This window comes from Hemitrygon akajei, chromosome 8 (assembly GCF_048418815.1).
Source record: "Hemitrygon akajei chromosome 8, sHemAka1.3, whole genome shotgun sequence".
Lineage (NCBI taxonomy): Eukaryota > Metazoa > Chordata > Chondrichthyes > Myliobatiformes > Dasyatidae > Hemitrygon > Hemitrygon akajei.
In genome coordinates this window covers 7,199,439-7,215,649 of record NC_133131.1, presented here as the reverse complement: position 1 = coordinate 7,215,649, position 16,211 = coordinate 7,199,439, and the positions used below count along the sequence as shown (strand labels likewise).

At 38.8% G+C, this 16,211-nt stretch overlaps 1 protein-coding gene across 2 annotated transcripts in view; it reads left to right on the top strand.

The window, feature by feature from the left end:
• Positions 1-16,211, top strand: part of med13a (mediator complex subunit 13a) — a 187,311-nt gene that overhangs the window by 57,620 nt on the left and 113,480 nt on the right. For both annotated transcript variants that reach the window (XM_073053133.1, XM_073053134.1), the window contains exon 4: positions 4,569-4,652. In XM_073053133.1, coding sequence (XP_072909234.1) covers positions 4,569-4,652 — 84 coding nt within the window. The remainder of the gene's footprint in view (positions 1-4,568; positions 4,653-16,211) is intronic.

Sequence of the window (16,211 nt, the reverse complement as noted above, 5' to 3'; positions counted from 1 at the left end):
GTGTGGCTGACTGCTACAGGACGGCATTGGAGGCAGTGTGTAGTCCAGCATACGGTGCAAATGATTGTCTTGGACAATTCTTGTGATCGCAAAACTCTATTGGACATTAGTAATGTAGAATACTGCAAGTCTGGTTCACTGGTTCATTAGTGAAACCGATGACAGAGGAGCTGCGTGGTTGTTGTGCAGACTAGGTCCTTATGCCGTGGGGTTACCTGTTGTAACCACCTAGAACTGTATTCATCTAGGGTTGAATGATAATTGAACTTGAGGTTGTCCATGTCTTTACTGAAATTATATTCTGAAGGACTGAATACAGATATACATATAATTCCTCCTTCCTTGAAATTAACTTCTATCATGTCCTTCTGTGGTTAAACATTGACAATTCTTTTCTAGGAAGGAAGAATGCAAACTCCAAAAATCTGAGTCTGCACTAAAAAAAAATGATGCACGTTATAGTGATCATCAGCAACCTGGCTGACATTACTCCAAGATTAATCTAAACTTCTCCACCCCCCCATAGCTCTCCATTTTTCTTTCAGTAGAAGTATGGATTGCTTTAAGATAAATTGACTTCCCATACTTGATTTGGTTGCAAATGTAATTGAACTTAAAAGTTACATTTTTCATTGACTTTCCTTTTTATTTCTGTGCTCTATCCAACCCATTCCACCCCAAATCAATCATATTAATCCCATCATAAAAGCATTGATTTAGTCATTGTCAGAAAGAGGGGATACATTTATTGTGAAAATTTTGATGCTGAACTTGGGTTCAAAATGTGTTATTCACATCCCGAATTTCTATTTTTAGTCCACAGTCAACAAAATAATTCCTGAAGATTTTAAGAGCAAAATATTTGAATACACCAGAACAATATATACTTCTAAGCTTAAATGCAACACTTGTTGGTTTAATTTTCACCTTGTGTAGTTAGTTAGTTATTTTGTGATACTGTGTCTATTTAATTTGTGTTCTAGCTTGTCACAGGACAGTGGACATGTGGGCAGCCCTGTAGTTTTTGTAAATTAACTAATGTAAAGCTTGGTGAAGTACTTGAATCCTTCAAAAATTTGGAGGTCGATCACTCTAGAACATATTTAAAAAATTTTGACAATAACAACCAACTACTCCTTATATTATTAACTTTGAAGGAGGAGCTGTCAGAAACAAAATCTCAAATGGTGAAAAATAATTTGTTTTTTTTTAACATGAATTGCCATGTCTGTGGTCCAAAAAATTCCACTTTCAGAGGAACTTGTACTGACATGAAAGCAAATAAAATTATTCAAAATTTTTTTGACCACTATCACTGATTGTAGAACTAATATCAAATACTTAGCCTCTTGCCTTTCATTTTATTTCCTTCCTATCTGGTGCATCTACCTCCATGATAAATTCAGTTGTTTTGTAGTTTAGTATCCAAGGAAAATGCTATAAATCCAGCAATCTTTGTATGTTTGTACTTGTTGCCTCTTGTTTATATAAAAAAAATCACAGGGATGTCAATTATAATGGTCTCTCCCCAATGTAATGCTTGCATTTCTCTGCTCCCTCTTGTAAAGTGTTTTCTCTCAGTGGAAATCCTTAATTGCCTAGGCTTTTCCTGCTTTTTTCTCATAGCTTCTATGCTGGTAGAACATTAGCTAAGGTCTTGTTGAGTATGTTATCCAGTCAATCTTGAAAGAATATGGACAGTGAACAGGGGCAGGATTGAACTTGCCCCTGTCTCCCAATAAGATGAAAATGGTAGTAAGTATGAAAGTTACTGGCATGTGGGATTCTGCGGAAGATTCTGATGAATGTAGTCATCTTAAAGATACCCACAGAATTTAACTGTAACTTGAATACCTTAAGAACTAAGACAAATATGACCAGATGTCACCACCAACACCAGCCACACCCCCACACCCAGCAAACAGTAAAACAGTTGTGAATCACAGTTTGCCTTGCTCACTAGAATCTGGAAAGTTTTAATTTCTTTATAAGAACTGGAACCTGGTGTTAAAAACGAATTGTAGACACTGTCTGTATGGCCAGCAGTTTAATATGAAACCTGAAGTGATTTTGCTTTGGTTGCTCAAGTAACAACTTCGAAAGCAGTGCAAAGTAGCTACTGCTATTTATTGTGTTTTTCATTTGATATATTTAGTTTGTATTGTTCTAGTGAGTAGCTGTAACTACTAAAATGTTCACAGGGTGTCTTAACTGTAGATTTAGCATCAGGGCCTTTGAGTAATTTAACATTATTTCATCCATTCAGAGACAGATGAGCACTCTGAAGTAATAGACTGGAATAATTTGTTCTTGGATTAGACCTTCGGTTTCTCTTACTTTGTGGTACAAAATGTTTTGTACCAGTAAACATTTTTATTGAAAAATTATAAAATGCCGTTTGGTGATAGTTCTTTTAACATTCCCTATATCAGACCGGATTACTGAACACATTTCTGCATTTCTCAGCAGATGTGACTAAAGCTGCGTATTTTGCTTAACTTCTGGCTGTTATGGCAGTGCATGGTGTTTCAAAACAAAGCCAGTATTGGTTTTCTCCCACAATATGGCTGAGAAATCTAAATGCTGAAATGACGCAGATGGACTCGGCTGTAATCTCCCATTCCACCAAAAACACTTGTAAGAAGTGACAAAGTGAAAGATAAATTTGCTTAATTTGAGAGCAGCATTACTTGATCTTGTCAATACTAGATCAAAACACGACTACTAAATCAATGTGAGTAAATTACCATGGTCATCTTTTGACAAAAGGTGAAACTTCTAATTTCTACACCTTCTTTGGGTTTTGCTGTAAGATGTAGAACTGAACTTTTGAAGTGTCTTTTACAGGTCTGTGTATTGAGTGTTCTCCCAACTTAAATTTCAAAAATTTCGATGCAGAAATTCTCAGAATGAGGCTTTTCATTCTAGAACGAAGGAGGTGTCCTCCTTTTTCAAAGAAAGGGGCTTCTCTTCTTCCACCATCTACGCTGCCCTCAACAGCATCTCTTCATCTCTTCCATTTCACGCATGCCTGCCCTTATCCCATCCTCCTGCCACCTTACCAGGGATAGGATTCTTCTTGTCCTCACCTACCACTCCACCAGCCTCCGTGTCCAGCGCGTAATTCTCTGAAACTTCCGCTATCTCCAACGGGATCCCACCACCAAACACATCTCTTCCCGCCCCCCCCCCCCCCCCCCACTTTCTGCTCTCTGTAGGGATCTCTTTCTGTGCAACTCCCTTGTCCATTCGTCTTTCCCCACTGATCTTCCTACTGACCCTTGCAAGTGGAATAAGCACTACACCTGCCCCTACACCTCCAGCCCCCTCGCTACCATTCAGGGCCCCAAACAGTCATTCCAGGTGAGGCAACACTTCACCTGTGAGCCTATTGGGGTCATGGACTGTGTTCGGTATATTTGTGAGACCCGACGTAGATTGGGAGACCACTTCGCCGAGCATCTATGCTCTGTCTGTCAGAACAAGTGGGATCTCCCAGTGGCCACCCATTTTAATTCCACTTCCCATTCCCATTTACGATATATTGATCTGCGGCCTCTTCCACTGTCGTGATAAGGCCACACTCAGGATGGAGGAACAGCACCTTGTATTCTGTTTGGGTAGCCTTCAACCTGATAGCGTGAACATCGATTTCTTAAGCTTCCAGTAATGCCTCCACCCTGCACCCCCCCCCCCCCCCCACCATTTCCCATCCCCTTTTCCCTCTCACATTATCTCCTTGCCTGCCCATCTCCTCCCTCTGGTGGTCCTTCTCCACCCCCACCTTTCTTTTTCTTTCTTCAATGGCTGTTTCTTTCACCAATTAACCTAGCTCTTTGCTTCATCCTTCCCCCTCCAGATTTCACCTGTTGTCTAGCATTTTTCTCTCTCCTCTCTCCCCACCTTTCAAATCTACTCCTCAGCTTTTTTTCCTCCGGTCCTGCTGAAGGGGTTTGGCCTGAAATGTCGATTGTGCTTTTTTCCATAGATGCTGCCTGGCCTGCTGAGTTCCTGCAGCATTTTGTGTGTGTTGCTTGGATTTCCAGCATCTGCAGACTATCTATTTTTTCCAAAAATTCCCAACAGATATTGTAATAATTGTCCTGTGTTTCAATATTACCATGATATCTTGTGTGTGTGAGCTAATTGAATAGACAGTGGGCTTAACGCTTTATAATGATGAATTTCTATTTCCAACTCTTTAAAATTGTGTTTCCTCATGGAGGAAGGGAATAGTTTTCCACAGCAGATTATTGGACTGTTTCATTGACTCTGTTACTCGGCTCTGAACTGGTCACTTGAATGTACTTTTTGTTTTAATAATATGGATAAAATATTTTTGGTCTTGTATTCCCCTCTGCAGAGTGATGGAATTATCTTCTCTAGTAAACTCTGCATATTGAGTCATTCTTCAAATAAGAGCAGAATTTCTAACTTGTATTTTGTTCTAGGAAAGATTTTGTGTCAGTTTGGCTGATTGAAATATAAACTTTAAAAAAAAAAGCAATGTTCCAAAGTTGCTTTTCAAGTTTTTCCATTTATGACCGCCTTCCTTTTCTTTTTCAAAGGTGCTTGTTAAATAGGAACTTTGTGCGGATTGGGAAATGGTTTGTGAAGCCATATGAGAAGGATGAGAAACCGGTAAACAAAAGGTAAATATGGTTATAGTAGAACTTTTTATTGTTGCATCTCTTGTCACATTTGCAATTGTCTTTTCAATCGCTCGACTTGCTAAAATTTTAATATTTTGCTTTCCCCGATTCTGATTTAGGGAGTTGAATGATTTTTTTAATTTATGAAATTTCAGTCTCCACTGCCTAGGATTAATTCTGATTGTGATTAAATCAGTAACCTGCTGTCAGATTTTTTTTTTTTAAACATTTAGATTATTGAGCTAAAAAGAGTTAAACCAAATAAATTGTCAAACATAATTGAGCTTGCTTGATTTGTTTTTGTCTTTCACAAGGATAGAAAGAAAGTAATTTTTAATACTGGGATATGCAGTTACATGTGTTCTTATTGACCCTAGCATAGACACTTTAGTTTTGTGACCTTAAGGTCTACTTGTACAGACTTGAGTCTGATCAAAAGAAGTTGGAATTTAACTGGTCAATCTCTTGGTTTCAAGTTTAACATCTCAGTTCACATTATGACTGCTTTGTTGCATTGCATGTGGAAAATTATAAAACAACTTTGTAAGATGGACTCTGATGATTGAGTGCTGGAAATGACCTGCAGGCAGGCTGTATCAATGAGGAGAAACAGAATTAATGTTTTTGCACAAAGATTTTTCATCAGAACTTGAAGTAATTTGTAACTGATAAAAAGCTTTTAGAAGGGGAGAGGTGAGAATGAATTGGATGTAGAGCAAGAGAATGACAAAATGGTGTAAACTGGGAGAAGATGAAAGTTTTGTAATTGCAACTAATCTGTTTGGAGGAGGATGAATAGAAGATGAGGTGTGAGGACACCAATCTGCTGGAACTGTGGGATACTAAATACAACAGTTGCTGGAAATCTGGAATAACACTATTGAAAGAACTTGATGGCGCAGAATTGGTGGAGGGTGGGAAATGTTACTTATTAATAACTTTTCATCAAAACTGCTCTGTCCTGATGAAAATGCGAAAGCCTGTTTCTCATTGTTAAATTCAAGTCCTGGGTTCTGTAACATTCCTGTTTGGAAGATGAGATGTTGTTTCCCGTGCTTACTGTAGGACTTATTTGTACTGTGTAGTAGGCCCTCCATTAATTGGGGTCGACCATGGATGTTGCATCCTAGCTGTCTCAACAAGCCAAGGCAGTACAATATAGAGAGCAAGCTGTTGCCCATGTAACAGACTCCTTCTCTCCACGCAGCTGATGAATGTAAAGGAGAGCACATTGCTAGTGTCAAATGCAGTACACTCTATTAGTACAAGTGAATTGTTAATTAAGCTGGAAGAGGACTTTGGAATCTCTGAGTGCTTTGAAGGAAATTGCATGTGAAGAAGCTGCAAGAAAGGAGTGGATTTTGAGGGAGGTTGTGGAGTATGCCAGAGAGTCGCAGAAGAAAGTTTCCTGAGTTTTTTGAGGAGGTGACCAAGAAAACTTGGCCTGTCCAAGGAGAGATTTGCTGGAGAGGGCCTATAAATGACTCACAGGACTAAAAGGTGATGAGTGTTTGATGTCTCTGGGTCTTTGGGGAGGATTTCAATGAAACCTAAAGGATACTGAACGGCCTTTACAGAGTGAATATAGAGAGGATATTTAAATTAGTTGGACCATCTAGGTTCAGAGGGCCAAGCCCCAGAATAAAGGGGTGTTTCTTTATGACTGGGGTGAAGAAGAATTTCTTCATCTAGTAGATGGCAAATCTCAAAGTTCAAAGTACATTTATTATCAAAGTATACATTCTATATGCAACCTTGAGATTCGTCTTGTTACAGGCAGCCAGGAATTAGTTGATACAGAGGGCTGTGAAGGTCAAATCATTCTGTATATTTAAGAAGGATGGGTTTTCGGTTAGGGGTGTAAGGGTTATGGGAGAAGGTGAGCGAAAGTGTTGGGAGAAAAATCAACTCTGCCATTATTGAATCATGGAGCTGACCTAGTGAGCTAAGTGGTACAATTCTGCCCCAGTGTCATAAGAATCTATAATTAAGGGCAGGCGATGGATATTACCAAAGTAGGTAAGCAGATTTTGTGTTGCAGGTCCAGAAAGTTTGAATACATAGGATCCAGGGCAAGAAAGAAAATTGATATGGGCTTGTTAGGAGGAGGGTTGCTTTCCAGATTGAAAACCTGTAACTAGTGGTGTGTTCCAGTATACTCATTTTTATCTGTACTAAAGATTTGGGGGAGAATGTAGGTGGCATGAATAGTAAGCTTGCATCTGATGCCAAAATTGGTAATGTGGTGGACAGTGAAGAAGGTTGTCCAAGGTTACAACAGAATCTAGATCAGTTAGCAAAGTGGAGAGGGAATGGCTGACTGAACGTAATTCTGACAAGTGCAAAGTTATGCTGCTGTTGTATTAAACCAGCTGAATTTGGCATCTGAACAGGTCAGTTACAATGAAGGATCAGTTACCTGTTAAACTACTTTTTCTCTGTAGATCTCAATTATAGCATTGGCTTTGTTTTCACCCTCCTTCTCTGACTTGCATTTTACCAGACTGATAATTTGGAATCAATATGGCTTTGTTTCTCAGCTGGCAATACCGTTATTTGCATCTGTCTCTCCTGATCTCCATTCTGTCACAAACTTGTCTTTGTTCTTTCAATCTCTCTCCTTTCTCTGCAGCTTGAAATATTTTTGTTTCCATGGTTCAGATGAAGTGTCATCAATCTGAAGTATTTTGAGTATTTGCAGCATTTTCATTTTTGTTTTCCTTCCTTATCTGGGTTTGTTTTTTTTTTGCCTTTTAGATTGTGAAATGTCAGTTGTATTTAAAAATTAATATTCAGAATGTATAATTCATAATTTACCTAACATTGTTTCAGGCCAAATTGAAGTCAGTGGTGGAACACTTAGATTTCAGGTTTTTAGGGAAACGTTTGAAGTACTGGGATATGCAAATACCTGATTAGCCACTCACATTTTAAGGTTATTGCATACAGTAAATTAGCTTCCTTATGATTTCTCAGAAGTGTTAATATGAAGAGAACCAATGTTAGACTAAGAGAAATGTAGTAATTTAGACGGGTGTCATACCAAGGTGTAGCAGCCAGCAAAACGGCGGACTTCATTAAGGCTAGGCTGTGATTATTAGCATTTGAAGGAAGGGAGCTCAGCCTCTGATGTATTGTGAGTGCTCAATGAAGGCAGTATGTCTGTAAAGTTGTGAGTTTTAGATCTATTGCCAAATTAAATGAATAGCAAGGTTGTTGCAGTTTATGATTTGAGTCTTTGGGATAGCACTATAGTAAAGAAAACTATAGTTTTGTTTATTATTTAAAAGGCTGCTATTGATTTTGGGTTAAACATTTCAAGTAGTTGATTAAAATAAAGGCTGAATTGCTTTAAGATGATCTGCAGATAGTTACCAGAATTTATTCCATGGGATGTTGATCAAACAGGTGGCTTGATTTTCTTTTTTAACACTTCCTTCTATAAGAAAGCAATATTTACCCTTCATTACTGGTTCGGAGATTCGTTAGTACATGTTTCAAAATATCTTGACAAACTAAATGTGCTAAATTCTAGAAATATTTAGCTGATTTTCTGTAATAGAAAGTATATTCCCTACAATCCTAATCACTGAACATTTTAGTACAAGTTGGTAATCAACTTTGTTGGCAGGACAGGATAATCATACATAATCTCCAAAACTAGCTGACAGGAGATTATTCTCCCAGCTAGCTGCAGTTCCAGAGAGGTGCTTTTACAGATTGCTGGCTGATGGGAGTTGGTGCCTGAGAGTGAGAGAGATATTGGGCATCTTTAGTATTTAAATGCTGTTAGTGGACCTACTATACTTAAACAAAAGTAATGCAATTTAATAGGGAAGCTTGTGACTGATGGAACTAGATCTGTCTTGAGTAATATTTGTCACTGGAAGCAATATTAGATTCATAATCAAAATATATTGAAAAAGATCTACGAGGGGTGATTGATAAGTTTGTAGCCAAGGTAGGAGTCAATTTTAGAAAACTTAGCACATTTATTTTTCACCCTCCCCTCGTGTTGCCACCATGTCCTAGTGGACCTCCTTGGGTGATAAGCCCTTGAGACCGAGGTAGTTGATGACTGTACGAAGGCCGACGTTGTCCATTTTCTCAGACAGTGCTTACTTGCAATTTTCAATTATCTGAAACAGAAATACCACAAAGTTATTAACTTCAAACTTCCTGCATAATCACTCAGAGTTGAACTGCATGTGCATGTTACGAGAGCTGTATAATTCATCTCCTCCTACCTTAGGCCACGAACTTATCACCCCTGCTGATCAATCACTTTTTGGAGGTCCAGGACGCCGACTTCTACAAAGAAGGGGTCTGTGTGCTCCACAACTGCTGGGCTAAGTGTGTAAATGTAGGAGGGGACTATGTTGACAAATAAATGTGCTAGGTTTTCTAAATTTGACTCCTTCTACCCTTAGGCCACAGACTTATCAATCAACCCTCGTAGTGCTTTCCCAGCATATATGACAAATAAACACTTCTCAGGCTTCCAGTTGGGTACAGGTATCGATTATAACTGACGTTTCGATGGCAAACTCTGCCATCTTCTTCAGGCACCAGACTAGACATGCTAGTTTGTCATCAAAACATCTGTTATAGTCGATACCTGTACTCGGCTAGAAGTCTTAGAAGAGTTTATTTGTAGAAATATATATATATATTAAAATAAAGCTACTTCGAAAAGCTACTATAGTGCTTTAAATTTGCTGATAATGTGACTCTTCTGGATGTTTACACTCTGTGATTATAAAACCTGTTTATTCTTCCTGAATTACACAGCTGAAATTTCTAGTACACACCCATAATTTTCGAAGGTTACTATCAGTTACACAAACAATTGTAACCAATTAATCTACCAAATTGGTTGATTCATAGATTGCAATTTACTCTACATCAGAAAGCTTGGATGTTTAGTACTTCAGCTCTTTAGAAACATTCATGAAAGGGCAAGCAGATAATGTGTTCCTTTTGTGTTTGGACAGAATTTAAAAAGTAGACATATTCAATGCCTGAAGGGTGTGGCAAGGTGCCTGATGTATGCTGACCAGATTTTCTTGAAGTGTGTAGCTCAGAGGTCAGCAACCTTTTTGCCTCTGTGGGCTGGATCGCGTATTAATGAGTGGACGGTGGGCCAGATAAATGCCTTAAAAAAAAAAACTTGAAATATGGGAAATACCCATTTAAATACATCTAGTTATGCTTTGCCTCAAATTAATGAATAACGCATGCTAGAAAACCCCGCGGTCTGTAGGTTGCCTACCCCGGTGTAGCTGTTCTTCTGGAGTTGGGTTCTGTTAAGGCTATCAACTTTTTAAAAAAAAAACATGTGTCTAATGCCAAAAAAGTTAAATTTTAAGTAGTGTATACTAGTAATAAGTAAAATCTGTCCACAGCTGTTTTTAAAAAGCAACTAGAGACAAAGTTTTGGATGATTTTGATGAATGGAGGAATGGGTTTGAAGGTTGGTTATTTGATAGGTTATCTTTCTTCTCAAATGGGAAGCTTTAACATTTGAAGAGGCTAAGGAACTTCAAAGGATATTGGGCAAGCCTTTTAAAACTTGGTCAGAAGAGATAAGATAGCTGTTTGCATTGAAGGAAAGTAAATATTGTGAAGGGAGGGGTGTCTTGAAATAGAGGATGACAGAACCCAAGTAGTAGGAAGTATCTAATTTGCTGACTGAATATGGTAACTTTCCAATGATAGTAAAATTGGGGGAGCTAGAGATCAATTCCGATCACGCCCAAGAACCAAAGTAGAAAATAGAATAAAATTGAATTTGGCAGTAGGATTGTGGTGGGGGGGGGGGGGGGGAGTGGGAAGGAAGATGAGGTTAATGATTGGGAAGGCAGGGACGAAGCAGAGTAGATGGACTCTTGTCATCATAGCATCTGTGAGCTGTTGATGCTCTTTTTTGAGATACTGTTGGAGGCACTATCAAAGTTTAAGAATACTAAGTTGTAGGGAAAAGAAGCAGAGGGTCACTTCAGTAAGGTGAACTTTTGCAAGAATGAACTGATTTGACAGATGAGAGTAGGGTCTAATATCTGCTTTATGGTCCAGCTAGATCTGATGCTGAACCATGCAAATTTGCATCCTTTGGATTGTGGTGGGACACTCACTTAAGGGAGTAGTGTGAAGGAGAGCAGTGTTTTAATCAGGTTTGTCATTAGCTTAGATAACTAGTTCCAACAACTCACATAATATTAAGTGGTTTCAACATTACTAATGTCCCTAAGCTTTGACAAGTAGGATGTTGCCATTGAAATGAAACTAAACTGGTTAAGCTATATACATCCTGTGGCTATAAGACTAAACTGGATACTTTGTGGTAAGTGATTTGCCTTCTGTTGCCCCAAGCATTTTGCCACTAATGGGGCTCAAGAGTGTCAATAAATACACATTACTTCAACAGCACTTCAGAAGCTTGATGCCATCCAGGTCAAACTATCTTGATTAATGCCTCATATCTTCCCTAAGTATTTGCACCATCAACAAAATGCAGTACAGGCAGTCCCTGGGTTACGAATGAGTTCTGTTCCTGAGTCTGTCTTTAAGTCGGATTTGTACATAAGTCAGAACAGGTACATCCGGTATTATTTAGTGGTGGTTAGTCAAACGTTTGTCTTAGTATATTGTGCATATTTTACCTTTCTATGCATATAAAACACTTAAGAGATGTATGTATTTCCATAATTAAACCACTGCATTGCTTAGTTATAATCGTAGCTTTCATCGGGGCAGGGCCTTTCACATGCTTCATTATTCTCACTTTATCCTTTACTGTTGACCAACTGTAGCCTAAAGCTTTTCCAATGACCGATGGCGTTTCACCTCTTTCCAATCGCTTTATTATTTCCGCTTTATTTTCAGTTGTGATCGTTTTCTGTCAATGGAATAGAAAACTGCGGATTTATGTTGTATCGCTAAGCAGCAGTGAACCATCTGATTGGCCTATCAGAGTTCTCTTTAGGAACTAGTTGACGTGATCACATTTCTGATCTGGGCATTGTTCATGATCACACTTAATAATAAAAAAAAATACAGCAGCAGCGCTCCGGGTCCTGAAGTACACCTGCACTGAGACAGGTTAAATGGGACAAGTGGGGGTGGTGCTGACTGGAAAAGGGGGATCAGGGTGACTCTTGCTAAGAAATATTTAAGCCAAATACGAAGTTACACACTCAACACTGTGTTAACGGCAACAACTTAAAATGGCGGACGGTGTCGTGATCCGACTTAAAATGGCGGACGGCATTCTCCTCCCTCTGTTCGTAAGTACAAGTTGTCCGTAAGTCGGACGTTCATAACTTGGGGACTGCCTGTAGTTAGTCGTTTAGTTTATTCTGGCACTATCTCCCAAACCCACTTTTCTACAACCAAAGTGGAAAATGTGTATGAACCCACCTTAATGATGCATTTTTTGACTTGGAAATGTTTTATTCATTATCACTGCAGGGTTAATATTTTGAAACAGCTTATCAAACATCACTGGGAGTACCTTTAGCTAGACTTTTAGCAGAAGTTGCCACTAAGAAATTGGAGCAGGAATGGGCCATTTAGCTAGTCGAGTGTGCTCTGCTATTCAGTAAGATCATGGCTGATCTGGCTGTGGATTCTGGTCCACCTACTTGCCTTTTTCCCCTTAACCCAAGGATCTATCTAATTGTGTTTTAAATGTATTTAATGAGCTAGCCCCTACTGTTCCCTGAGGCAGATGATTCTGCAGATTCACAACTCCAGGAAATGCAGTCCCTCCTTATCTCTGTCCTCTATCTGTCCTGAATCTTGAGGCTATTCTCCTAGTTCTAATCTAGAAACACTTGCTCACTTACCTTATGTCCCTTTCATAATTTGTATGTTTCTACAAGATTACCTCATTCTTCAGAGTTCCAGTGTGACTCAAACCCTCATCTGTGGAATCAATCTAATGAACTTCCTCTGCATCTCCTCCAAAGCAGGTACATGAAGGATCTTGGCACATTGACTCTTTACTCCATTCTCACTTGCTGCGTTCCTCCAGCATTTTGTGTGCATTACACCAATATTCCATTTACCGCCTTGATAGCCTTGTGCGATTTATTCACCAGCACTCCCAAGACCCTCTGCACAACACCATACTACAATGTTTCAGAATTTAAATAATAATCTGATATTCTGTTTTTCTCTCAAATGAATGACCTCACATTTACCAATATGTTACTGTATTCCAATTGCTCATTTACTTAACCTATCTATAATCTCTAGATTCTGTGCATCCTTTATGCAATTTGCTTTTCCACTCAATTTAGTGTTATCAGCAACTCTGACTCTTTTTCAAAATCATTAATGTATATTGTAAACATTTGCAAGACCAGCACTCCTGTAGCATTCATTACTGACTTTGCCAACCAGAGAAACACCCATTTATCCCAATGTTCTGCTTTCTATTGCTTTCTATTCTCTGTCTATGCTAATACAACTCAATGCATTCTTATGGACAAGTCTTTCATGCAACACCTTATTGAACATCTCTAGAAATCCAAGTATGTAACGTCCACCTATTGCTCTCTATCATTATATCTCTATAGAACTGCAGGAAGCTTGTTAAACAGAACCTGCTCTTTCTGAATCTGCTGTGTCTGGCTGATGGAATAATTTGTATCCATATGTCTCGCTATTTCTCTCTTAATGATGGCTTCAAGCATTTTCCAGACTAGAGGTGTTAAGCTGCTTATATTACCTGCCTTTTGCCTACATTCTTTTTTTGAATATTGGCATGGCATTTGCTGTTTTCCCATCTGCCAGGACCTGCCCAGAATACAAAGAAAAACACCCCTCCTCTCCCCCCCTCTCCTCCCCTCCCCCCACCTCTACTCAGCAGGTCAGAAATGAAGAGTTGACATTTTGGGCTGAGACCCTTCATCAGGAATAGAAAGGAAGAAGGAAGAAGACAGAATTAGAAGGTGGGGTGGGGAGAGCGGAAGGGCTACAGGTTGATTGGTGAAGCTAGGTGAGCAGGAAGGTGGGTGAGGAAGGGGTGATGAAGTGAGAAACTGGGAGTGGAAAAGGTAAAGGGCTGAAGAAAGAATATGATATGAAAGGAGAGTTGACCTTGGGAGAAGAGGGAGGTAATGGGCAGATGAGGAGAGAAGAGAAAGGCGTAAGAGGCGAGCCAGAATGGGGAGAATTTTGGTAAGTTACCACAAATGCCTCTACAATAATTGCTGCCATTTCATCAGGATGAGTGAGGAACTTGTTCTTTTAGTGGTAGCTGGAAAGTTAATTTGACCAATTCTTTTAGAACATGCACATGAGATTTTAAAGTGGAACCTGAAATCTTTCTCTAAATGTTCACTTAAATAGACTGTAAAACTTGTATAGGAGACCAGATGTTAAATTTTTGGACCACAGTTTGTTAAAATGCAATCTTGGTATGTTGTTTACGATGTGCTCTTACTTGAAATGCAAGTACCATTCAGAATTTTATTCATTAATGTGCAAATACTTACAGTTCACATTAAGTTATTTATGTCTGGCACTTCTAGAGGGAGGCATCAAAGACTTGCAAATTTCTGTAGGTGTACATACAAACTGCGTCACAATGTAGTATGGAGGCTCCAATGCATGTCCTCGCAGAGAACCTTTCAGACGGTTGTAGATTCACCCTGCGCAACCCTTTCTACTATCAAAGACATCTTCAAGAGGTGCTGCATCAATTTAAAGAGAAAAGGAGTTACTGGTTTGGGTTTAAGAGCTTTCGACTGACCTGGAAATGTCGAGGTTTGCTTTAGTTGCACATGTGGACCTTGGCTCAGTTGGTTTTGCTATATACTGATGGCAATTGTGCCTGAGTCACGTCTATCAGAAATATCTGAGAGATGCTAATCTGTGATGTTATTTCAAGCACATTGGTTCTAATTTTGTTGTGTACTTGGTTAATTTTAAATGCCAAAAATTAGATTTTGTAGTCTGTTATTATCTGGTTGCAGAAGCTTCTTTGAAGTATAATTTTAAGGAAACCTTTTAGGAAAGGACCCTGTTCTGATGGTTGGAGGTTGAATTGTTACTTATTGGCAATATTTGATCTGAAGAGTAACAATTTTTTAAAAAGGTACTAATGTTACCTTACAGTTTCTGTTGACTAGAATGAGAGCTGATGAGAACAGTTTTCATATTACTGCAAGAAACCCTGCTCAAATACTCGTGGTTAAAAAGAACTTCTGCAAAAAGTCATCATTGGCATTTTTTTTAAACCTCTTAAATTTTGGGGTTGGCCTTGAGTTACAAATTGATAAGGAATTACCGTAGATTTCGCACTACAGAGCGCACCTGCTTAAAAGCCGCTGGCTCTAATTTTAGAAAGAAAATCAATTTTGTACTTGTACAAGCCGCACCGGATTTTCGGCCGCACCGGATTTTCGGCCGCAGGTGTCCCACGTTGTAATATGAGATATTTACACAGAAAGATATTACACGTGAGGATTTTTTAACTTTTAATTAAATCCATGTGGTAACATAAACAAATACATATTGCAAATGCTTTTTTTCGAACCGTGCCTGTAACGCGGCTACTTTTAAATATACATACGTATCGGTAACACACAAATTACGTTGCGTATACTTTTTTACTGAACAACATTCCAATATCTCCTAACGACTGGTAAAAAATATATATACTGCAGCCTACCAGGAAAAGTTATTGATCGCCTTTAACTTAAAAGCAGCGTACGCTCAGATCTAATGCCGCTCGCCCCCACCTTCCCGTTTATCGCAAACCGGTATTTCCCACAAGACGCGGCGAAACCGGGTGTGACGTCATAGCATCCCGGGATGTAGTACAGAAAACAAATATAGTTAAAACACTTCTAACTTTAACTAGAAATTACTAACAAATGAATTACTAAGCGAAAATATTATAAACTAAATAACTGCCATAAAGGCAGCACAATGCTTTTCTTCGAGTGTTTTCCATGTTGATGAGGGTGAGTACAAATGACTGATTTACAATAATTTAATTGTGAAAGTGCGCTTGATTTATCGTACAATTTCATTGGACCTCTGTGAACTACTCATCATTTTTATTGGTCTACTGTTACGAGGCAAAATGTTTTTGGTGGCATGAAAAAAAATCATGCATTAGCCGCACCGTAGTAAAGGCCGCAGTGTTCAAAGCTGTTCAAAATGTGGGAAAAAAGTAGCGGCTTATAATCCGACATCTACGGTACTTGTTTATCTTTTCATGTCAGTGGTAGCAGGTAATATTTACATAGTGAATGCATTACAGGCCTAACCCTTTTCTTGTAGTTAAGGCTTTGGGGAAGGGAGTTTATTTGCATCATGTTAGATTTGGTTTGGAAAAATTCAAATTAAGGTCAATTGCTTTCAAAACCATTTCACAGCTGCAGAATTTTAGTTGATTTAACAATAAAAACTTATTAGGTTGATCATTTAAGCTTCAGTTATATTGGTCAAGAATTTCAGAATCCTATTTATCATCAACACACACAAAATGATGATGGAACGCAGCAGGCCAGGCAGCATCTATAGGAAGAAGTACTGTCAATG